At 45.3% G+C, this 23,907-nt stretch overlaps 1 protein-coding gene across 2 annotated transcripts in view; it reads left to right on the top strand.

The window, feature by feature from the left end:
* Positions 1-23,907, top strand: part of ANTXR2 (ANTXR cell adhesion molecule 2) — a 77,810-nt gene that overhangs the window by 10,648 nt on the left and 43,255 nt on the right. For both annotated transcript variants that reach the window (XM_053939923.1, XM_053939922.1), the window contains exons 7-10: positions 457-537; positions 13,940-14,000; positions 14,969-15,064; positions 17,727-17,796. In XM_053939923.1, coding sequence (XP_053795898.1) covers positions 457-537; positions 13,940-14,000; positions 14,969-15,064; positions 17,727-17,796 — 308 coding nt within the window. The remainder of the gene's footprint in view (positions 1-456; positions 538-13,939; positions 14,001-14,968; positions 15,065-17,726; positions 17,797-23,907) is intronic.

The raw sequence follows: 23,907 nt of genomic DNA, 5'->3' as shown, positions 1-23,907 counted from the left end.
GGAAAAGAATGTGGGATTCATGTCCTGTTCCAGAGTTGCTGTGTCCCAGTGAACACTGTAGCTACTCCTGTTTGGTCAAAGTGAGAGGTACATGAAAGGCTCCTTCCTGCAGAAGATGCAGAGAAAGGGTTTTTAGTGAAAGGCAGAGCAAACAGGGAATGTAATTCTGGACAGAGGTACAAAATCACTGGCAAGATACAAGCCCTGAAAAGCTTCTTCAGTGTGATGCTTGCCATGATGACTAGACACCATTTTGTTAGCTGCAGTTGGCTGTGGTAAGTCCTACAGTTCAGAAAACTCTTAGTTAGCTGTGAGAGAGCTCTAAAGTTTCCTTCTCTTCACAGAATTGATGAGGGTTGCTTTTAGACATCCATTTAAATTTTAAGCGTGTAAAGCACTGTGATGAATTTAGTTTGCCAGATGATTCATGTGTTTGCATGCGTTTTCTCTCCAAAGCTGGAAAGAATTGCTGACGTGAAAGAGCAAGTCTTCCCTGTCACTGGAGGATTCCAAGCACTTAAGGGGATAATCAATTCTGTGAGTACCAGGCAATAAGTTTTATCTTTCCTCAAGATTAGAGCATACTCTCCAGTCCCACTTCCAGGCAGAACTGGTTCCTAAGGCAGGAATTGCAGTACATGAAGTTCCCTCCCCATTACTTCAGAGAGGCAGTTGTGTAAATGAGCACTGCTTGCGCCTCCTGCAGTTATTTGTGCTCAGACCTCGTGTAGAATTCAAGGACTCTTCACAAGGAGAGGGGAGTTCATGTGCTAAGTTCGGGGGATGCTCTGATAAATGACTGCTTTGGATTCAGTCTGGAAAAAATGGAGACTGTTACTCTGGGAGACTTGAGAACAACTGCTTAAAATCTGGGGAATAAGTGCAATTTAGGAATTAACCAAATCCTTACTTACAGAGAGAAGTGTTTTAAATCCATGACTTTAACCACTTCTTATCCCAAGAAGTGGTAAGACTCAGTTCCAGTTTTCAGCATGGAATGAGAAACTCCTGTCGGTGAGATGAGGTCATTCAGCTGATTACTGTGGTTTGCAGGAAGGGATCAAAGGGAAACATTTTGGTTGCGATCAGTGACTTGACACTGTTTCAGCTGTGTGTTAAGACACCTGTGGCTGTGAACATAAAATTTATTTGCCTCATTTTAGACTGAAGGCTGTATCTTTTATGCAAGGTTAACAGTGCTGCTGCTGCATGTAGGCAGCAGAGTGCAAACAGGCTTACTGGCAGAAGTCAAAAGCAATCACGAAATCCTTTTTCTGAGAGAGAGCCCACTATCTTTCATTTCCCTTTCCTTTTCTTTTTTAAATAACAAAAAGGATACTACTCACTTACAGGATACTACACAGTCATGAATTTATCACTTCCTCTGAGCAATGTGGTTTTTGTGAATGCCGTAATGCAACAACTTATTTTCCTTGTTACTTAAAATACATGTAGTTCCAGAATCTTCCTTGGGCTTTTTAAAGAAAATTAATCCATCTTTTGATGCATTGACATTTGTTCTTCTGAAAAGACAGGGCAGTCCATGTGGTACTGCCTAAAACCTTTGCTATTTAAAATCTCATTCTGTGCCATTTGAAGGACTCTGAGGATTCAGCAATGCTGCTGGTGCAAATGATCAAAGTGCCAGTGCTGGGCTTTTTTAAAAGAGCCAAATGTTTAACCCCAGCTGATGACATTATGTTTCCAAGGATACTGCTTTGCAAATAAGCATGTCAGGGATAGAGGAATAAAGGCCCTCGCGTTTGGCGTTTCCCCTCCAGTGAGGGTTGCTGACCTGCAGACAGACACCTTCTGAGGGCTCAGGTCTCCGCACTCCTCTGGTCCTTTCAGGAAGCAGCAGAACTATGGTTGCTTGAGGTTTCTGAGGAGCTCAACTTGAAGAGTCTGTCATTCAAACACACAGAAGGTTAGCATAAGCCGTGGGGTGTCCCATTACCCGCATTCTCAGCCAAGGTATTTTTGGGCAGTCTCTGGCTAGTAGGAGGAACAGCAGACTGATGCACACCGTTCTACAGCTTACATTGCAAGGTCTGCTTCTGCAGACTGAGCTCCTGAGTTGGTTCAGGGTTTATTTACAGCCCGGCCACCAGACATGTGAACACTCGGCTTTTACCACAGAGCATGAATGGAAGTATCCATAGTAGGGTTTCTGGTTGGTTTGGATTTTGTGTTTGTGTGGTGGCGGTATTAACAGGATATTTGGTATGTTGTAGTTAATACTCAGTTTTCTTTGCAGGGGTTTGGAGTGATTGTGACGATTCATTCTCATAACATGATAGCACTGATAAGTAGATCTAATTGAACATGAAATAGTCACAGTTTTCCTTTTTACTATTATAAATCAATTTCAGTTTGCAAGTTAGCTAGAGAATACAGACTCAGAGGCACTGATCTAAAGGGGAAAGCTGATTTTGAACCAGATGAAAAGGAGATAGGTCACAAACATGCAGCAGTATTGCTCAAAGTACAGAGTCAAAGGTGCAGTTGTGAAACCCTCCGTAAATGTTGCTGAACAATTTCTGTTCAGAAAACACATTGTCTTCAGAAATGGTAGCAACCCAGCAATTAAAACCCCTGAGCAAAACTATAACCCAGAACTGCTGAGTAGGTGATGCAGGAGCCTATACTACACTGATCTCTCCAAGTATGAGACTATTTGACTGCTATCCTGTTACTTTTGTACTGTATTCTAGGAGAGCTGAGCACTTATTCTACGTTTGTTAGTGTTTAAAAAAAAAAAAAAAAAAGATGAGTTTTAGCACAGACTATCTGTCGTACCTCCTCCTGCAGTTGCTTTCGGCATAAGCAACTATTCCAATTTATTTTCTCTGGACAGATACACAATGTCTGTTTAATCATGACTAGGGATTAACATTTAAGACAGTCAAGATGAACACTGGACTAACCTTGGCTTAGATGCCCAAGAGCTTGCACCATGTTTTGACATTAGTTCTGATAAAATCCTAGGGAAGTGAGAAGGGTTGATGCACCTCCATGCCATTGTTTCTGCTGAATAACATCCACTACTACACTACTAACTACACCCAACTACACTACTAACATCCACTACTAAAAGTCTGTGCTGACCTGTGAAGAGGGGGCTGCGTTGCAAAGTTTCCTGCTCTGCCAGCATTGCTCATACCTAGCTTACAAGGTCATAACTAAACAGCGTTGTCAGTGTGAATAAATCTGAGCAAAACTCTAGAGCTTAAAAGCGAAACGCTGAAGGCAAGTTGCTGCATTCTGAGGAACAGTCACTGATGGGGTTTGGCTGATTATTACACGGAGTGTAGCCTTGTGAGCGAGCCAGGACAGGGTGAAGGCTTTGGGAGGACACAGTTTCTGTCACCATACAGCAGATCAGTACTACATAAGAAAATGAAACCTTTAATTAAATTCAAGTTCTGCTGATTTGTGAGTGAAAGTTGTCTGGTTGTCTCTGCAGGCAGAATTGGACAAGGCTGGTACCTTGAAAAGTTGCATTAAGGGAACTCACTTAAGTAACATTATCAGCGCATGACAGCTCTAAGTAGACAAACACATTTTTATACTGAAGTAAGTTGACAGCGCTTAATACAGGAAGTTAAAATATATTTTGTTCTTGGGAAACACCACAAAAACTTACCAGATAAGACTACAGGAACTGATACATGCAGAACTTTAGAGGAAGTAGGTCAAAAAAGGGTCAGCATAGAGTTGTTTTATCTTTCAGAGTTCCAAAATTTCTTAAAAATTCTGCCTGGAAAGGATTAGAAATAGAATTGGCAACATCTCCTTCTCCTTGTTCATTTTACAGGTGCTCAGGTTTTTTTGTTCATTTTACATGGGAAACTCACTGTTAAACATAATGGACAAAAAAAAAAAAATAGATCAAGTCACGTGAACTGAGTAGTTGCATTTTAAATTGAAGCAAAATTCTCTCCAAGTTGGCTGAGCCTCTTGGGAAAAAGCCCTATGCCTCAGCATAAACTCTCAGTTTGTACAGGAAAAGTTGCATATTGGGACACTAGAGGATCTGCCTCCTGGTGAAGGGGTGACCAGGGGAGAGCAGACCTCAGGGTTTGCAGGGCGTGAACTCCCAGGCTGACATGGACTGATTCAGACCCATCCAAGGAGTGCACCTGGGACCAGTGAGGCCAAACAAAGGATTAAATGCACACAAGGTTGTTAAAAAAACCTGGATTCACCCAGTGTCAGACTCTGGCTAAAGGGGTATAAGCAGGGAGTGCTATAAAAAAATAAATTGTTCGCTATAAAAGTATAAATTCTCTCCAGTAAAACTGTGTGGGTGATGGAGGGAAGTCTGCTCCTTTTGCAAAGAACAGTCAGCAAAATCCCTCTGGCATTCCGATCCCTTTGGACACCTGTGAAGGGTATCTATGGAATATCCTGGGGGTTTCCATGTCAGCTGGATGGTTCCTGTGTCACTCGCTGTGCATGGCAGTGCATCGCTGTGTTGGAGTTACACGGCTCAGTGACAGTCAGTGCAGCAGGGCCCGCAGGGAGCTGCTGCACAAACCGTGCATGGAAGCGGCACACTCAGCGCTGCCAGTACCTCACCGAGTCACCTCTCATCTGGAGCATGGTGACGCTCACTGTCACCACGCCTGTGCTCCGGTGCCCAGCACAGACAGGGGAGAGGGGCCCTGTAGGCTGCTGACAAGACTTGGTGATGAGCAGATCTGTCCCTGTTTGCCGTACTAACACAAAGCCAGCAGGGAGGGGAGCCCCCAAACCATGTTGAACAGCCAGTTGGTGCCTAGGCAGGGACAAAACCAAAGTCTAGTGAGAGGGAGTCAGTTTTGTTGAGGTAGGCAAGAGGTTTTCATGTGAGGAACACTTTTAGCCTTTATGTTTATAAAACTTATTGCATTGGCTTCCCAAAGATATGCTCCAGCCTCTCTCCATGAATCTGACGCCTTCTTTTCCAGCTGTGCTGTCAGCAGCACTTCCTCAGGCTGACCTGGCTTTGGCACTGGGGGAGGGTGAATTACCGAACTCCCACGAGTCCAACAGCATCTCCCGCTAGTACCTGCTGTAAGGCAACAGATTTTGTGTTTAGGGAGGGTGGGAAACTTGCCCACTGTCTCAGTGGTCCTCCAGGGTTAGACACCGGAAATCACTGGTTCCATGTCTCCAACGTGGCTGCTTACCAAGCTCTGCTGCCCGAACCCAGGGGCTGAGCTGCAGTTTGGGTACTGAGCAGCAATCAGGGACTACATGATTTTCAAGTAATCCCTACTGCTGTGCATCCCCCTTGAGCTAGGCTGCCTCCTTGCACTTCCTTGGGCAGCGTGCTCAGCCTGCTCCCTCCCTTTCCCAAGTCCTGTCCCTCCACCATGGAGGAAGGGGGGTCAGCCAGCTGACTGGACACGGTTAAGATTTTTCAAGGCCAAAATTAGCTTAAACGGTTCATTATCAATTATACATCAACTTAATTGGATCATTTCCTGTAGGAAGAAAATATGCTCGTTTTATGCACTGGGAATCCAGGAAGCAAACTATTAGACCTTTAAGGAGGTGGGGGGAGGAGAAATGCAGCAAGTTATCATTAAAAGAATTATTCTGATTAAATCAGTCATCTTATTTAATCCCCTTGGACGGTCTAATCTTCAAGCTGCACTGGGTGCAAGGTTCAGAACTAACTCTGCGCTATGTTTTCCATGTGATTGAGACTGAGGAGATAGTTTTGGGAATTACTGCATGTAGTTGTTAAAAGGAATCAATGGCCTGGAATAGAATGCTTTCTGCTCTACCCTTCACTGCCGTGCAGCCCTCAGTTTGACATTCTCTGACATATTACAAACCATATAATGTTCTCCTGGAGCACAGTGAGCTTGATAAGCCAGCACTGGCACTGACATGACTCCAGTTAGAGTGAGCGTGCCTGTGCCCTGTGATTGGGATGGGACTTGTCAGCCAGCCCTGCACGCCTGGCAGCTCTCTTACGTAAGGGATGCTGTACAACTGGCTCCAAAGGAAGCAGTCACAGGTCCAAATGAAATCCAGCGACTCCTTAGTGAGAAGTTTCTTTGAGCCAGATTTTTCTTACTAATTAGAAAAAAAAAAAAAATAGCCCAAACAACTTTTTTTCCTGTTATGGAAAGTAACAGTTTATCTTGATTCCTAGTTACATTACTTGGTAAGTAATGTTTTTAGGGTTGTTTTTAGTAATTTGGGGGTAAAGGTTCTAATGCTGTTAAAATACGCATCTCATGACCCACAGTTTTGTCATCTCCATTTGCTTTCCTCAGTGGCTGCCAATGAGGTGCTGCTCAGCCTTGGTGTAATTAGAATATTCTCACTAACCTAACGCCGCGCCAGGCTTCTCTCGGGTGGTGATTTTATGCAAGACCATATGTCTCAGGGATTTTTTTCACTTAGACAGGGGACAGGGTAGCAGCCTTCCCCTTCCCCTCACTCTTTGTCCACAGCACTGCCGAGCAGCGTCAGGGAACAGGCCAGGCTTGGCAATGAGGTGTAGTCATGGGCACAGATGTTTGGCAGCAGAGAATGGTAGAAGCCATTAGATATTAACTGCTGCAGCTCCTGCTCTGACTTTGTGGGAGAGAAGCACCAAAATGGTGCTTCCTTGAAAAGCATGTGTTTCATTCCAAGTCACCCTGAATTGATTGCCTTCCGTCTAGTGTGAGGTGGTCCTGCTGCCTGGTGCCTTTCTGCACAGATTGGCACTGGGGAAATAAATGACAGAGCTTGCTTGAACACAGCAGAGGCACATGATGTGAAACCAACGCTAGAAAGAATGAAAGGCTGCACTTTGGAAACAGTTAATTTCAAGGAATTCAAGCATTAATTGCTATATGGACAGGCTGGCCTGTCCAGAGCCTAAGGTGGGCTGCAGACGTGCTTCTCACTTAAAAAGTCTGATAAAGGTTTCTCATGCGTAATCACAGAAATCAAGAGCTCTACTTAAATTTATTTCCTCTTGTAACCTACTCTAGATCTTTTTTTGTTAAAACCTAATTCTGCCACACTATTAGGGGGCACAAGTCCTGTTTACATAAAAAAGGCAACAGCTCATGAATGAGAAACCTGTAACAATGCCAGCCTGCATATGCCTTAAATTCTCCATCATCCTCATTTCACACATGTTGACTTTACATGCCAGAAGAGTCACTGAATTCAGCAGAAAAAATCCTGCTCAATGCACAGTCAGCATTTCATTCTCTAGAACAAAACCAGTGAGTCCAGCAAACCGATTAAACACCTCCTGCTTTACTTCTCTTTCCTTTTTACTGTCTTAGCAGTAGTGGAAAAAAAAAAAGTTTTGAGTTAAAAAGAAAAAAAAAGGAAGCAAGCTGCCAGTAATACTTCTAAGTGACTCACAGAAAAACAAACCTACATGGAAACATGGGGTAAGCCCAGTCCTGATGCAGCCAATTGGAAGGAACGAAGCAGAATAGTTTTAGGAACTAAAGCAAGCACCTGGGTGAGCTCAACTGGACACAGCTAAACTAGCACTGGCACAATGCTGCCTTCATCATCCATTCCTCTGAGGAGCTCCACAGCCCCGAGCTGGGATGGGGCTCCAGAAGGCATTGACACACCAGAGAATGGCCTTGCTCAGAAGCAGCATTCTATTGGCTGGGAGAGCTTTCCCCAGCTCTGATCTGGGCTTCTGGACCCCATCTGCATGGCCTGCTGCACCCATGTACACAGGAGCCCTGCTGTTGCCTACTGTTTAAATAGCTGCCCCCGCACCCAGTGGCATTTCTGAGCAGCTAAACTGGGAGCCCAAAGGTGCAGGCAATTCCTCATCAAGAAAAGACCCACAGCTGGCAGTCGTTTAGGCTTTGCCTCCATGCACAGATCCAGCTGAGGCACAGAATGCTCAACATAGATTTAAACACACTCTATGTTATCAGGGCCCTCCCAGACATCACCTTCCATTACTGCTCCCCACCTGCCATACATTTATGACACTGACCATCCATGTGTTGCAGTGACAAATACATGAGATTGCCACTGTGTCTTGAAATATGTATCCGGATGAGAGATCCAGCTCTTGATGAGGCTGGTTTTGTGGTTACCTGCAGGAGGAGCTTGGCACAGTACAAGAGGAAAGCACATCCTCATGGCATATCACACCATCAACAGTGTTTAGTTTCTAGCTCTTTTCCTTGAGGTTACAGTTTTACTCAGTAGCTGTTCTGTTTGTAGCATTCCTAGAGAAAATTACAGACCCCTCGTTTGGAAGAGAGAGAGGAAAGAAAGGAGTCTCCACAGAAAAGCTACTATTGCCTGCAGCTCTGAGGCTGCTGTGCAAGAGAGCTCTCAGGCCTGTGCTGCCATCTCTGGCTTGTGCACACTTTGGCTGGCAGTGTGTTCATGGACTGCGCTCCAGGGACAGGCTCCGTGCACCGACCAGGAGATAAAGCTGCAGGGACATTATCTGTGCACACACAAAGTGTGGAAGTCATCCTGCTGTGCTGTCAGGGTTTTTGCACAAGCCTTGCCATATGGCAGTAGAACAAAGATGAGGTTTTAAAGGTGAACATTTCCTTTTCTTTACAAAGAGGTTCTGGAAATAGCAAGTTGGATGCATTTGTTCTGTTGCAGGACATACACTTTGTTCAGAGACTCCTTTCAGATGCCACCTTTCCCCAAAAATTACAGCAGCCTGATTTGTGGTCAGGTTCCGGTGAGCACTGATGTAAACAGAGGTGCAAGTTTGAGTGGATCCACAGGGAGGAAAGGCCACTGGTGGCCCTGGAAATCCTTAGCTGTTCAGAGTTGTTAGCATGCTAAGTCTGACCAGAATGTGTCAGCAGCTGTCTTCTTCCAGCAATTCCTGGTTATTCTGACCTCTGTCCCAGGAAGCAAATGCTTTACACAGCCATGGAGCATTTTGAAGACTTGAAATCATTACGGTGGTTCAGTGAAGAATCCAGCTGTGATGATGACCTACCCAAACCCTGTATGCAGTGTACGGTTCTGGGCAGGAACAGATGCCATGCAAGTTATGATTTATGGTGCTGCCTGCTGCCAAAAACTTTTGAACTGCATGCAGGGCTAAGCGAAACTGAGTGAGGTTGCAAGACAAATTGACACTTAGCATATTTTGTTAATTGTCTCTGTATGGTTGGGCTGCTCATGGCTTGTTACTAGTGCATTGTTCTCACAATTTCACGGAACACAACCTTCATTAGAGTCCTGGAAGGGAAAGTTGTTTGTGTAACACTGTGCTGCCTGGTACAGCTTTGTTCCACAGCATGTGCTGAGGGAATGGCAGGCTAAATACGCAAAAAGCTGCAAGAGCCAACCTGCTTTGCTGTTAAACACTGAGAACTTGTAAGAGCCAGCAGTGAGGGTGAAAAAAGAGTCCAGGCAGAGCCAGGCCCGGTCTGTGACAGGCTAAAGAGGTCCTGGAAGATCCCCAAAGCACATTTTCCACAAGAAAAAATGTTGCATAAAGCAGGGGAAAGATCTCTGGCAAGACAGAATTGATAAACAGAGATGGAGTTTGCAAAGACCACGAGCAGTGGGGAGCTGGATGTCAGCCTGTTGGCTGCCTTTCTGCAGTGTGCTGCAGGGACATCTGCCCTTCTGATGTCAGAATTTGGGTGTGGGATGTTTCTGTGGCTCGGAGCTGACAACACCCGCATGTGTGGTCAATTCAGACACCTGCAGGTCAGAAAGAGGCAGGATTTCTCCAACAGCTCTAGTGGGAGGAAGTGTGTTAGTAATGACAAAAAAGGGGAGTCCACTGCTTTAGAAATGGTGAACTAAAGTTTTTATGAGCCTTTAGGAACCTTCTAGTGGGAAGCGCATAGAAAGCCATGAGGTTGGATATGGATTTTAAGTACTCCTTAACAGTCAGGAAAGTCTGGGAAAAATGCACTAGGTGAAAAGTGGGACCACATGGAAAAGCTGGTAAAGCTTTTTGGTAATGTGGACCTGATAAATGAGCTTCCTACAACTGTTTTAGGAAGATTTACATGTGTGCTTACTTGTAAGCCACTGAAATAGCCGGGAGACAGGTGGTTTAAAGCTCCACAGCCCCAGTTGGGATGGCTGTGCTGTTCCCAGAGGAGCTGGGCAGCCCAGCAGCTGATTGACAAGCGACCCTTTCAGCAAAGAAAAACTTGTTTGGGCAGGTAGAACCCAAGCGTGACAGTGAGTTTTCATCAATGGTGAGTTGGCTTGCGAGTGCCCCAGCGTATCTTGGATGCCTCTCTTCTGGTAACTTCTGCTCTCGGAAGTGTTCTGAAATTATCAACTTGCTTTACTGAGAGATGCTATAGGAAGTGCACAGGGTCCACTCAAGAGCCATAAGAAGGTATTTCACTGAAGGGGTGGGTGGCAGGCTGCCCTGCATGCATCTATCCCTGCAGAGCAGTGCCTGGCAGCAGAGTCAGTGTGGAGCACAAGCTGCATTCGTGCCACTGGTTCTTGTACTGGCTGCTTTCAGAACTGGCCCTAAATAATACCAGGGTTTAAAACATAAGATGCTTGGTTGCTGCTGCTGCAGTGTGGCAGCAACATAACAAGTCCTGAACATGGAGAAGCTACAGAATCATTTCCTCAGCAGTCAGTTGGGTTGCTGTTGAACAAGTGGATGTCTGGGGCATGGATTCCATGTCTCATTTTTGTACAGTCCAAGAGACTGACCTGCCTAAGAAAAGAGCTCCACTGCCTTCTCTTGCCCCAGCAGCCACACCTTTGTTAATGAGCTCACAGCTGTGGTCACTTTACCTTGATAGACTCTGGTTCCAGCCAGCACCATTCCCGCACTGCACAGGTCGCCTCAGAAGGTGAAGAACACCCTCTAGGTCTTACCACAGCTCTCCACTTCTGCAGCTGCAAGACATCAGGACAAGGGCTGACAGGTTTCTCCTCTACTTTGCACTTGGGTTTGTGGGGAATTGGTTCTCTCTGGTAAAGCCAGCGCTGGGAGGAGGGAGAGAGGAGGGAATGGGAGAAAAGCCTTTGTGAGCCTGGGAGCAGAGTCCTATATTTGGTGTGGACCTCTGGAGACAAAGTGGATGACATCAATTCTCAGAATCTCTCCTTGCATGCTGTTAAAATAAGGCAATTTGTCTTATTTGAATTTATTTTATGTCAGCAGAGTATTTAACTATCTTCTCCAAGGATGGCCTTATAGAGTTATTGTTTCAACTTTTCTTGTAGGCAGTGGGTTTCTAAATAATGAATTTGCAGTGTCTTGCATTATCCTGAACTGAAAAAGAGGGAGCATTGTATAGATTTTTGTGGAGTTTGTTTTGGTCTTGCTGACTTTGCAGCCCAGGTTTTCACATCAGGATAGTTTAAAGTTAGTTTTAAATTCTAAAGGACAGAGGCATGAAGGTATATTAAATAATGCACATGGATCATAATGAAAATGGGCAAGATGCCTTCACATCAGTTCTCCCCAGATGAAAAAAACTTTCTATTGGAGTGCTGGAATGCACTGTGCTGGCTGGAAGGAATGGCTTGCGTGGAAAGGGAAAAAAGATTAAAAGAGGTAGAAAAGAGTGAGTAGGAACAGTGAAAGGTGTCAAGTTTCTGTACCTTCTACTAAGATGTGCAAATATGTTCATTTCCCCCACATGTGAAAGGGCATGCGGCAATTGCTATATTGAAAATATTCTCAGTTTCCCATGGTGGTGGCAGAATCCTTGTGAGCCAAACCATACACAGGGCTGGTTCTCAGGACAGCTCATGGGCTTGGACCCTGCAGAAAATGTGATGGCTTTTGATTAACTCTGGGAAAAACTCAGTTCTGAACAGTGTTTCAGTGTTGCTTAGAGGGAGCATTAAGGAGAACCCAGAGCATAAGCAGAGGTTAAGCAAAGAACTTTATCTATGTGCTTCTGATTGGCTCCACCTGAATCCAGTTAGCCCTTGACAAGGTTTGATGTCTGCTTTTTAAACAATCTTGATCCTTGAGGGGAGGGGCTTTTGGGGACAAGGCAGATTTCTCTACCATTATCCTTTCCCCCCCACCAAGTGTGGACTATCAAGAGGCTTTTTGAAGGATAGAAAACAACCTGACAGACTTACAAACCCAACTTTTAGTAGTTTCAGAGGTTTTTTTCACCCCAATATAAGCTTTGTTTGGGGGGAAATGGTAGATTCAGGCCACAACCCTTGCAAAGAGAGGGTCTCTAAACAGTACAGCTTGCTTAAGCTAAGCAAAGGATGAGAGTAATAAAAATTATGAAAAATTATTGTTGAAGCAGTTATTTCTAGGAGCAGTATTAACATCTGGTATTTTCTGCTTTAGCCAAGAGCATGCATGAAAATGGATTCCATGCAGGAAATCAGTGTGTCCTGACCCCTGTATTGAAATTTGCTTTTGTTCATGATTTGTGATCATTTTGTCTACACCGTATTTCAGCTCAGTTGGGGTTGTTGTGTCTGCCCCTCCCAGTTTGTTCTTAAATCCAAAGATAGTTAAATATATCCAGGTAGGTTTTTCCCTGATTTATATTGCATTTGGAAGCAAAGTGTTAGAAAATTCACCCTGGGATGTAATGAACCTAGAGAACTACTGCTTTGCAAGGGAAGTCAGGTCCTGTCCCATACTGTCTTCCCCTCTCCCTGACCTCCAGGTCATACCATTGACCCTCCCTCAGACACTGGGCAAATGGGGCCAGGACAGGGTTGGAAGGTTCTCCCTCTAAAAATTACTGAATTCTGTGCCACCTGCTGGATCTTTGCTTCACATAAAACTGGCCTGTAGTCTCAGCTTCACTTGAGCTATTTATCTGACTCTTCAGTGAAAACAACTGAACATGCTTTTGCAGCAAAGGAATAAAATGCTATACAAAATATTCCCCAGCCCCCAAACAAGCCACGGGAAACTTCTCTCCACACTGCAATAGGAATCAAAAGGCTAAAGCCCTTTTTTGGAAGCAAGATCCTCAGCTAATATGAACTGCTTGGCTTGCACTGAACTCCAGGCTACATTCTTTCCTAAGATCTCTGTTGCTGTGTCTCATCCAAATGCACGCGCCTGCAACGTCTCCATTTTTTAAAATACCACTTAATATTTAACATGGGTTTTAAAGCACTGAAAAATTAATTTGTGCACAACAGTTTGTAGGGAGAGAGGCAATACAGGAAGTGTTCAGTGAAGCAAGATGCTCTCTTTCTTGGAGCTTAGCATGCTTCTTGTCAGAACAGTGCCTACATGATTGTTTCTGCTGGGCCTGGATGCATAGCAACACGAACCGCTGGGAAACATCACAGAGTGTAAGGAGTCCTACTGAGAGGAAGGCAAGAGTTAAGAGCAGGACAGAGGGACAGTCCTAGGAAGTCAGGGCAGCTCAGCAGCAGGCACAGACCTGGCAAATGGAGATAGAGAGGGGACAGTAACAGGACTCTCTGCTATGCACGTGATTGCAGGGACCTGAACTGATGCCATGGAATGTTTACGAATGCCTGCTAAAAATACCACTTCGAACAGGGAGAGCTGAAGTGAGATCCCAGTCCAATGGCAGGCAGTGCAGTCAGGAACACTGCTGTGACTGTGTCTCTCCACGCAGGGCAAGGTGCCAGCACTCGCAATAACGTGCACTTGGCTTGACCAGGCTTCATTGTTGGAAGACTGCTTTAGACTGGATTAGGTTTTGGGTCAGGCTCCTTGTGATTAATTTTTGGCTTAAACATTAGGATTGGGGTTCATGGAAAATCTAGGGATCTGGAGATCACTATATTTTAAAGGCTGTCCGGAGCTGAACAAACTAATCGAAGCCTTAATAACTCCTAGACTTCACTGTGCAGGTGTGCAGGAGCTGCACATGCTTAAGGCAATGTCCTACAAAGTCAGACTCAGCAAGCCAAACCTGTAGCTGTATGTGTGATCTAGGGGAAAGCATTCGTTTTAAAATAAGATTGCTCATTGAAATAGTGCTATGAAACATATTTGTGACTATTTCCTCCTTTGCAATAGGTCTTGAAACAATCGTGCACTGAGATTTTATATTTGGAGCCATCCAGTGTCTGTGTAGGAGGTAAGGTTTTATAATTTTAATATACTATTCAATTATTATAGGATTGTGGTTTCCCCCTGTTTTATCCAAAGGAAAACTGCATGTCTCTAGAATAAAGCATCTCTAACTCAAGTCTTCAAGAGGTTAGAGAAGCATGAGATTTCTCTGGTGACTTCTTGTTCTCCTCAGAGGAGCTGACCACCAGGGCCTGCTTCCATAGCTTGGGTAATGCACGTGGAAGTTGGAGAGCATTTACCTGCCCCTTTCCCCTGAGTCTACTCTGCACTTGTCTCAAATCTGCCCCAAAATCTGTGGAGTGTAAGAACAAAGCATGTGACTGCATTTTTGGGCAGCAAGAAAAATATATTAATGAAATAGAAGAGTTGCACAGAATTTTAAGGCCTTGTCTTCTTTCTAAGCTTCATAATCCATGCATAGTTGGAGATAATCAAAATAAGGTAGTTGCAAAACATTACTTGGATATTTTTGTGAAAATGTGGATGCTCTGGATGAAGTCAGTGGCCCTTTTCAGAGTGAAAAGAAACTCTTTTCAGTCCTCCTCTGCACAGCTCACAGATAGCCTGGCTCTTAGGCAACTTGCAGATAAGTAGTACTAAGGGAAAGTGTTTTTTTCATCTGGCACTTCAAGTGAGTCTGATCTGGGTTTGGGGAGTCTTCTTGTTCTGAGTCCCCTATTTCTCATTTCTTATTCACTGAGAAACTGTGTCTTACTGTGCAGCTGAGCCCCAGATCCTGCTGATAGCCTGAATCCACTTCCTTTTTCAGAGGGCTGTCACAATAAAGATTTGGGAACAAATTTTGACTTTGCCAATTTATAAGGAGAATTCAGTACAAGGGTTCAGGAAAAAAGGAGATATTACTATGTTGCGCTTTGTTTATTGCAGACTAAATGAAATTGCCATGGTCTAAGTGTAACTAACTGCACGCACTGAGGTTTAGTGATTTTGTGTGTTTGCTTTTCCCTCCAGAGGAGTTTCAAGTTGTTCTCAGAGGAAGCGGCTTAACCCTCGGTGGGAGAACCGACAGCGTGATTTGTACCTATCAAGTGAATGGAACGACAATCCGTAAGTGTGGACGTTTGCCATCATCTGCCTGTGTAGTCCTGTAGTTACCTCAGCTCATGAAAACTCAAAGAGAAAAATATCAAAGAGGAGGAGAACAGGAAAGCTCTGAGGATTAGTAAAGGGAAGAAAGTTGTTTCACACTCTGCTCAGTGGTTTCAGTTTGCTACCAGGTGCCTTTAGTTGTGAGCGGTGTTGGCAACCCCCTTGCTGTGGGTATTAGCATGGTGAGAACTGTTTGGCTCCTGACGTTTGAGCAAGCAGATGTTTGCTGATGAACAAACCCGTGGCTGCAGTGTACTGACTGAGGTCCCTTTCTGCACGATAATCCTGGCCAAGACATCTCATTGCAATTCCCAGAAGCACTTACCTTGTTTTTCGCAAGGTCTCTGCTGGTCCTGGGTGGTGTGCCAGGTGTGCTGTGGGTTTCAGGGGCACGTCAGTCCTCTTCCTGCAACAGCACAGAAAAAGGCCAGGTCAGAACAGTGGTGTATTTTCTCATGGTCCATGATCTCCGTCTGCCCAGCATCAGGGCTTACTGCAGCCATAGCACAAAACAATTCTGTTTCAGAGGGTGACCATGACACCTTGTACTGGCACTTCCTTCTAGCTTATACGTGAGTTAGCTTTTTCTATCCAGAAACTCAAGTGGATAGCTAGAATAAGTACATCTAACTTCTAGCTCTAAACAGAATTCCTTAGAAGCCAGCCAGACTGGAAAACAACCAAAAAAGAACTTGAAGGAAAAACTACAACTGATTTTTTTTTCCCTGCCTACTGTCTGATTTCTGTATTAGCCTGTCCTAAATTCCTACACAATTGAATTTGTGTTTCCAGTGCAGTTTCTTCCTTACCCTGGATATTATATATACTGGAATGGGCTGCCAGTTTCTCCTGCCTATTAAATACCTACAATAATTTGGCAGAGTAACAGGGTAAGCCAGTAGTTCTGGATGCAGGCAGCCTGTGTAAGTCAATTCCGCCTGTATAAATTTCCCTTCAGTTTCCATTACAATTGTCACCTCTGCTTCCCATTGCCCACAAACACTTGATACCATCTGATGTGAGAATTGCCAACTACAGCTCTGGGCTGCTTGTTTTTTCTTGGCTTCAGAAAGGGGTGTGCTGAAGCACATGAGGGTAGGGGAATGGCACAGTGATGTATTGATTATAAAAACACAATCTGCTCTATGGGGTCTTGCCAGGGCCTTCTACATCCCCCTGGTCCATGTCTTCAGCAATGGACAGCAGCGAACGGCTGGGGAGTAGTACAGGAAGAAAGCAGGGACATTTCAAGTGGTCCTTCCCCCAGTACGTGAGGTCATTCATTACAGCTCTGTGCTGGATTCTGACTGCCTGCTTCAGAGGAAGCCTAAAGGGGGCCAGTGGAGCCAGGATGAACAGGAAGACAACGAGGGCGCCTGGAGCAGTAGCAGGAGGAAGGAGATGGTCCCGAGAGAAGGACACCCATCTCCGTGTCACTGCAGTCTCCTCTGCAGAGGACTGGCAATCCCTCTGCAGAACCCTCAGTATGTGAGGGCACAAACAGAGAGCACTCAGGCGAGGATCTGCTGGTGTTGGAGTTCCCCTCGGTGGGTGCTCTCTTTGGGACCAGCCTCTGAGCACACCCTTACTGTGTTAGTTCCCCTGCTTTTAAAGGATGCGTTTGGCATCTTGCTCGTTCTGCATTTATAAAGAACCATTACCAAATGCTAGAAAGGAAACCTGCCAAATGGAGCTGTGGGATAGAAAAATAATCTATGAAACATACCATTAAGACAAAAACATATGGCAATGTGCTAATCCCTCTTCCCCACCTCACAACTAGCCCCAAATCTAGGCCAAGCAGTCAGTGCAGATTATAGCACATATGAAAAGCTCATTTATGCCAACAGCTCCTCCTTCAGTTGCCCCTGAACTGCTTGTCTCTCTGCCTGTTCCTGAAATGCAGGACAGAGTCATCTCCAAGTTGATCTGGCAGAACACTTATCTGCTCTCACCCCACAGTCAGGAAATAGTCTTTGCACAGAAATCACGAGTCCTGCTGTGGGGAATTTCAGGCTGATGGTTCTGCACACAGGAGCTGAATTTTCCCCAGTTTACCAGACATGTGAGGCAAAAAAGCTCCGTCCTCCCCTCCTCACACCTGCACAACAGAAATGCTGTACTGGACACAAGGCTCTGCAAATAAGTGTTTTGTGTGCTCTATAGATAGGTGCTTTGTAAGTGTAAGAGGTTTGCAAATCACACCGACTCAAAAACAAAAGAAACACTGGAGAAAAAAAACTACTCGAGTCACAGCTAATAAAACAGTCCTGTAATGCAGCACACAGGGATGGAGCCAACTAGAAACAAACCTTCATCTTCCAACTACCAGGAAACTACTAATAGTGTTCTCATTCTCCAGAAAGACAGTGTTGATTCTAGGAAGTGTTCGCTCTGGAAGAGCATAAGGTGACTTGAGTAGCTCAAATAAGCACTGCAATGTGGGCTCACCTGGCATTTACAGCCAGCTCTGTGTTCCGTACCTTGGGCCTGTCTTGCTGCCAGTTCCAGCTGGGACAGACCAGCAGATGGGAACAGAGGGACCTCACAGCACGTTCACATGGCAGCTCCTCACCTAAGCTGCACAGCATAGTAAGCTCATGTGATTTTTGTTTTTCAGATGAAAGGCCTAAAACAGTAGAATCTGAATTTTTGCTCTGCCCTGCACCGATCCTGTACAAAAGTGGCCAGTAAGTACTGAACCAAATGCCAGCCCATGTTTTGTTGGAATTTAGCATCATTATAGCCAATGTTAACTAGGAAGGGTTTGGCTGAAGGCAATATTTTGTTGCTTTTACAGGGGGTGGTTTGTTGTTGCATTTTTCCCCCATTCTTGTGTTATTTCCCTGGTGTATATGCCAGCTTTGGAGTCAACTTTGAGTAGTCATCTGTGACCAAACCCATTTGGACAGTGCCTTAAAAATGAATATTCAGCCAGTTTATGCAATACTGAAAAGATCTGGCTTGTCATAAGTTCTATGCAGATTAGCTGTTTTAACAGGGCATAATATGCTCTCGTCCAGATCATCTTCAGGCCCACTGTTAAAGAGATGACATTACCACTGACACTTACAAGCTATTATTAAAATTAGGTGTCAGGACATTTTCCCCTGCTCCACACATCCTGATCCAATGAGTTAACAGCTCCAGCACTCGGGCTAAACTGCAGCTCTGGCCTTATTCTCAGTGTCACCGGCCAGGGCTGCACATTACTTCTGGCCCTTGGAGAACTAATCCTTCCCTCCTTCTCTCGAACTCAAAGGTGCCTCAGGGCCTTATGGTCACTTGGACTTCATTGTGCAGATTTCTGAAGACCCTAAGCTAATCTGAAGTCAGAAAACTGCACATCAGATCTGAGTTTTGTGGGAGGGCCAAGGCCAAGGCTTTGGCTGTTGGCTTCCTCCCTGTTTGTCAAGTAGTTATTCCCAGAGACTTACTAGGCATGAGGCTAATGCTAATCCAATGAGAAGCACAGCAGTTCTGCACTGGCCTTTATCTGTGGCACTTGAGGAGCTGAAGAGGTAAGGATGTTGTATAGATGACTGGTCTGTAGTTAGATTTCTGACTTGAGCAACAATCGGCCGCCTCAGTGGTGCTGTCAGATGGATAGCAAAGCTCCAAAAGCACATCTGGTTTGTGCGTTAAACAGCAGGCTGGGGGAGGGAAGCTGGAAAGCTGTAGAGGAAAGACGTTCCCTGCTTGACCCCAGAGGGTCTGCCTCCCGAGCTGCGTCATGGCTGGCAGGGAGAACAGGCACAGAGCAGAGTTACATGCCGAGCAGAGGGAGGGGTGAGGGATTCAATACTGATGTGTTTCCTGATGTTGCTTTTCACACAGCTGTGTGACAAATGCATCTTGTGCCACGTGCAGCAGGGTATCAGACCCCTGTGCCTGCTGAGCGGCCTGTGCATCCCACAGCGCAGCAGCTCTGCAGCTTCTGGCTTAGCTAAAACCAGTCAGCACCACCACAGTTGTAAGGGAACTGATTTTGTCATCAGAACAATGGCTTTAAACCCCTCCTCTCCAGGCCAGGTATTTCAGTGCAGTTACTGTACAACAGAAGAACAGTAGCAAATTACATACACTCTCATTGTGAACCATACATTATATACAATCCCAGTGTGAAGCTCCCCAAAAGCTGATGCTGTAAAGGCTTTACCACACACAGTTTGTCCCAGAGTACGTAAACAGCCAGTCCTGCCAAAGGCACGTGAAGTGCATGACACGTTTGTGTAGGTTAAAGCTGTGGAAGTTAGTTGCACATGCTGCATTTTTCCTTACACTCTGGAGTGGTACTGAACCAGACAGCTGCCACCCTGGAACTGCAGTGTGGATAATGCACCTCAGGACAATACAGTTAGAGTTCTACAGGTTCACAGGAAAACACATTTTCCCAAGTTACCATGTGAAACACAGCTCCCTGTCATGCTATTGAAGGAGTTGGAGCTTTGGCCCAGAGCTGAGCAGTTTACTGTGCAGAAGACTGACAGCTATGAAAGATATGTACGTACTTGAACTCCTGACTTCCCATTGGCACAGCCTAGACTAGTGCTGGATATCTCCCAGTAATTCCTCATGTAGTAGAGCTAATATTAGTCACTAACGTAGCAACAACCCCTCTGTTATTTTCTAGTGCTCTTTTGGGTGGATTTGAGAGAATGCAAGCAGCCTGAGTTAGCTTGCTGTGTGACTTTTAAACCTGCAGTTTAGTTTCTGGGTGAACAGTCAAGACTTGCGTAACAGGTTTCATTGTATCTTTTCCTAATTGCAGACACTTCTTGTTGCCTGATGGATTAGCAGTTTTCACATGCAGAGCAATACTAGGCTGTGTGAAATAGATAAAATGCCAAAATACTCAGGATGTTGGGTTGGTGAGCCCCTGCTCTCCTGGAATTTGGCCATGGTGTGTTTCTGCTTCCTTCCCAGCTGTTGGCTGCATTGAGTCTGGAGCTTCCCAAGTGCCAACTGTAGATTAAACCAAACATTTTTTCCAGTCTGCTTTTCCACAGTACCCTGTAGCAGATGGATGTATCATCCTTAGGTTGGGTGACAACATGACTGTGCTGCTGTGCCATTTAAAATCCCTTCTTGTCATGCTCCTTCTAAAGTGCAAAATTCCATAGTCTGCTTACAAACCCAGCCCACTTACAAGGCTCCTGATCTGCTAACAGCTGACAATTATTCACGATTTGCACACAAGGAACCCATGCCTTATAAAACACGTTACAAATTTGAAATAAAGCAGAAAGGGAAAGTACACATACACCAGGCAGGAAGGTGAGGAGGCTAACCCAGGTTGAATTGCTTTGAGAGATCACCTATGCATTGTGATGGCAGGTGTAACAACACAATCAAGCTGGTTACTAAACAGGACTCTGATTTAAAAGTCACATTTTGAAGGTCTCAGAATATTTTAGCTGAGACTTGGATTTGTTGTCCTGCCACAGCTTGAGAGAGTCAAACCAAACCAGAGGTGGCTGTGACCTCTCCATTACTGTACATCTTTCTGTAGTTACTGTGCCTCCGAAGGCAATCAGAGCCCTTGTCTCTTTCAAGAGACTACTCATGATCACTAGCCCGGAACACTAGTACAGGAAAAACAGTGATATTTTACAAGTCTACATTCCTTGCTAGCTTCACTTCTGTTCTCTCACCTCTGCCCTAAGTTCTGTGAGTCTGCATTCAGAACAATCTGTCTGTAGGCTTGGCTTCACCTCCAGCTGGCTTCTGCTCTGGTGAGCCATTGGTGAAACCCCTCTGCCTTGCATGGAAACACTAGTGGGAAAACTGGTATTTCTTGCACTGCCTGAACACTTTAAAATTTGCTTTTATTAGGTGAGTGGATGACAATAGCTACAGTTCAAATTAGCAAAACAAAACACTGTTTTGCTGAAAGGCTTCTACTGAATAGTTATGTGATTACTACTTCTCAGTCTACTTGAACTCTCATTTCTCATTAGAATATCACAGTAACACTTTGGATCTGATGGTGCATACTGCAAGCATCCTGTCTTGTGCAGACTCTCCTCTAAACCAGGCAGGAAAGGATAGATGTAGGCCAGGCAGTGGCTTATTCAAACTGAACCAACAGGCTGAGGAATTGCCATTGTTCTTAAAATAGTTCAGGGAACTACAGAAGGCTATTTTTTCATGCAGCTGCAGTGCTGGCCAGCTTCCATCTTTGTCCATCCTGCACTTGAACTCAGGTTTTGGTATGACAGAAGAATGTAGCATCCTTCTCCTTGGGCTCAGAAGCTTAAGGAATAACAGAGCCAAAAAAGAAAAATCTTAGCCTAAACCTGAGTGTAAGTGATACTTCTCTCAGAGGTACCTCCACTTGATAATCAGCTTGCATGCCAAGGTGGGACAGTGTTGAGGGATTTCTGCAGGAAAACAGATATATGCACAACCCAGTCTTCATTGAGACTGAGTAGAAGGTCACAATGCCCTTGAAGGACACAAAAGGAGAAGAACACGCTCAACTCTGGACAGTTTAAGATGTAAAGACAGACAAGAAAACCACAGCGAGACTCATGAAGAAGAAAAAATAACTGAATTAACTAAAAGCTTAAAATGCGTGCACAGAAAGATTTAACCAATCATGTATTAGCTTGAGGCACGTGAGCAATGGAACACATTATAAATATAGCTTAGTTTTTCTAATAAATCAGCTTCACTTGATCATATTGATCATGGCATGATGTCCCGTTCCTGATCCTCTGCAGGACAATTGACACTGCTGCTATTAGTGACCTTATTTGCCCTCTATTCAAATGCTGCTGTCTTCAGCTTGCATTTATCGCTTCCTGCATCCTGTCCAACACAAACAGCTGGTGGCACTTAAAGAGCAAAGATTCAATAGGAATTATTTTCTGGGTGGTAGGAAGGAAAATGACTACTGTAGTGCCAAATTCTTGGTTACCTGCAGTTTCCAAGGAGCTGATGGAGTCTGGGACAGCTCACTTGGCACAAAGCACACAGCAGTGCAGGAGGTAATCTGTTACCCATCACATGCCTCACATTCAGCTCTACGATTTCTAGGTGCAACATGTTTCCATGACAGTGGAACAGGGGTACCTTGAACCTTGTCATTTTTATTAATACCAGCACCAGATTAAAGGGGAAGAGCGTGGACACATGAAAGCAAACAGACACAGAGAAGATGAACGGATTGTGTGCTCCATCCTTCAGATTACCTCACTGGGTTTCTAGACAGCTGTCCCTTTGGAGAGCAGCTGGAAGGTGCTCTACAGAGTGGTTGTCATGGCAGGCTCCTAACCAGGGATCCTGACTGCTCCCACTACCCAGAGATAGGTCCTCTTCTGCCCTGACTCCATTCACTGCTGCCTGTGACCTGGGAGCCAGGAACTGACCAACTGCTTTTAATGCCTCCTATCTTGGGGAACCAGAGCCCGTTCCCTTGGGATAGTGGTGGTCCCAAATTCATCATGCAGGCAGGATGCCAAGCAAGCGCTTGCACCCCCAGGCACATCCCCAGTACATGCAGCAGCAGGGAAGCCAGTCTTTGCAAATTTGATGTAATTATACCAAGGAATATTTTTTTCCACTGTTACTTCCCTTTTCTTCCCCATCAGTTGCAGCCTCTTAAGTCTTGCTGCTTCCTCCCCTGTGCTCCCCTGGCAGCATGGATAGGTGCTCAGCTAAGGCATTACCTGTGCACTCCAGCATTCATTAGGACCCCATGATCCCCTTTCACACACTTATTTCTTGCTGCAGCTCCTTTATGGAATTTGTAGTTTTCCCCTTCTGTTTCTTGCTCTTGATAAAGGCACTTAGGAAGTAAAAGCAGTGTTGAAGAAGTGATGCTTTGTAAGGTGACTGATGGTGACTGTGTTTGCCTAATTAACTTGTGGCTAATAATTCTAAGCCATTAAGTAGCTAGTTAGTGCATGCTTGGAATAAACACATCTGGTGCTGCCCTGAGTGGAGGTTGTGGCTGTGTGTGGGTGACAGATGTGCTGTTTCCCCAGCACTCCCTTTTCCACGCCGAGCAGCACAGCAGTGCCGCAGCCAGAGCCAGGCAGCCTCGCGGCAGCTGCGTGCTCCCTGAGTGGCTCCAGGGACTTGTGCCTCCTCTCCTCAGCTGCCCAGCCACTGCAGCCCACTCTGGTGCCTCAGAGCTGGTGTGCAGCTCCAAGGAACACCCTTTTCAATAGCTTAGAGACTCCTGCCTTCTGGGCAGGAAAAGGGGATAAAGTGTCAGGCCACCCAAGGAGCAGAGAGTTCAGCATTCCCTAGCCCTGCAGATTGATCTCTTGCTGAACAGCGGGCATTGGGAATGTTCACGCCTTGCTGTATCACTGCCTGGAACTGCTGGGCTGGACTTGGAACAACCTTCCAGGGAGGGAAGAGTCCTTCCGTGGAGGACAAAAGCCTACTCCTTTCTATGGGCAGTTGCTTCCTAGGTTGGCAGAGCTCATAACTCTCATCAATCTTAGAAGTGAGAACAGCTAGGATCAGTTCCATGCAGGAGAGACCCTTTCTTCCACCTAGGCTGTTGCCTGGTTTTTCAGGTCTTGGCTTTTTCTGGTGGGGCTGTTTAAAGTTGGGTGTTTTCCAGACAGAAGGAGGAGTTATGGCAATGAAGTAAACAAACAGCAGAATATTTTGCAAGAGGCTAATTTGCACAGGAATTAAAAGTGAGACTTAAGTTCTAAGTTACCAAGGGGCAAGTAAAGGTTTATTACTAGTTCTGAGGGCACGTGAACCCTGGTTACACTGTAAACTGCCCCATAATGTCCCACACAAGCTGTCATTAGAGCTAGAGCTGCAGGCCCAGC

Source organism: Vidua chalybeata, chromosome 4 (genome assembly GCF_026979565.1).
Source record: "Vidua chalybeata isolate OUT-0048 chromosome 4, bVidCha1 merged haplotype, whole genome shotgun sequence".
NCBI lineage: Eukaryota > Metazoa > Chordata > Aves > Passeriformes > Viduidae > Vidua > Vidua chalybeata.
Note: the sequence above shows the minus strand (reverse complement) of the source record. Positions and strands in the feature narration are given on the sequence as shown.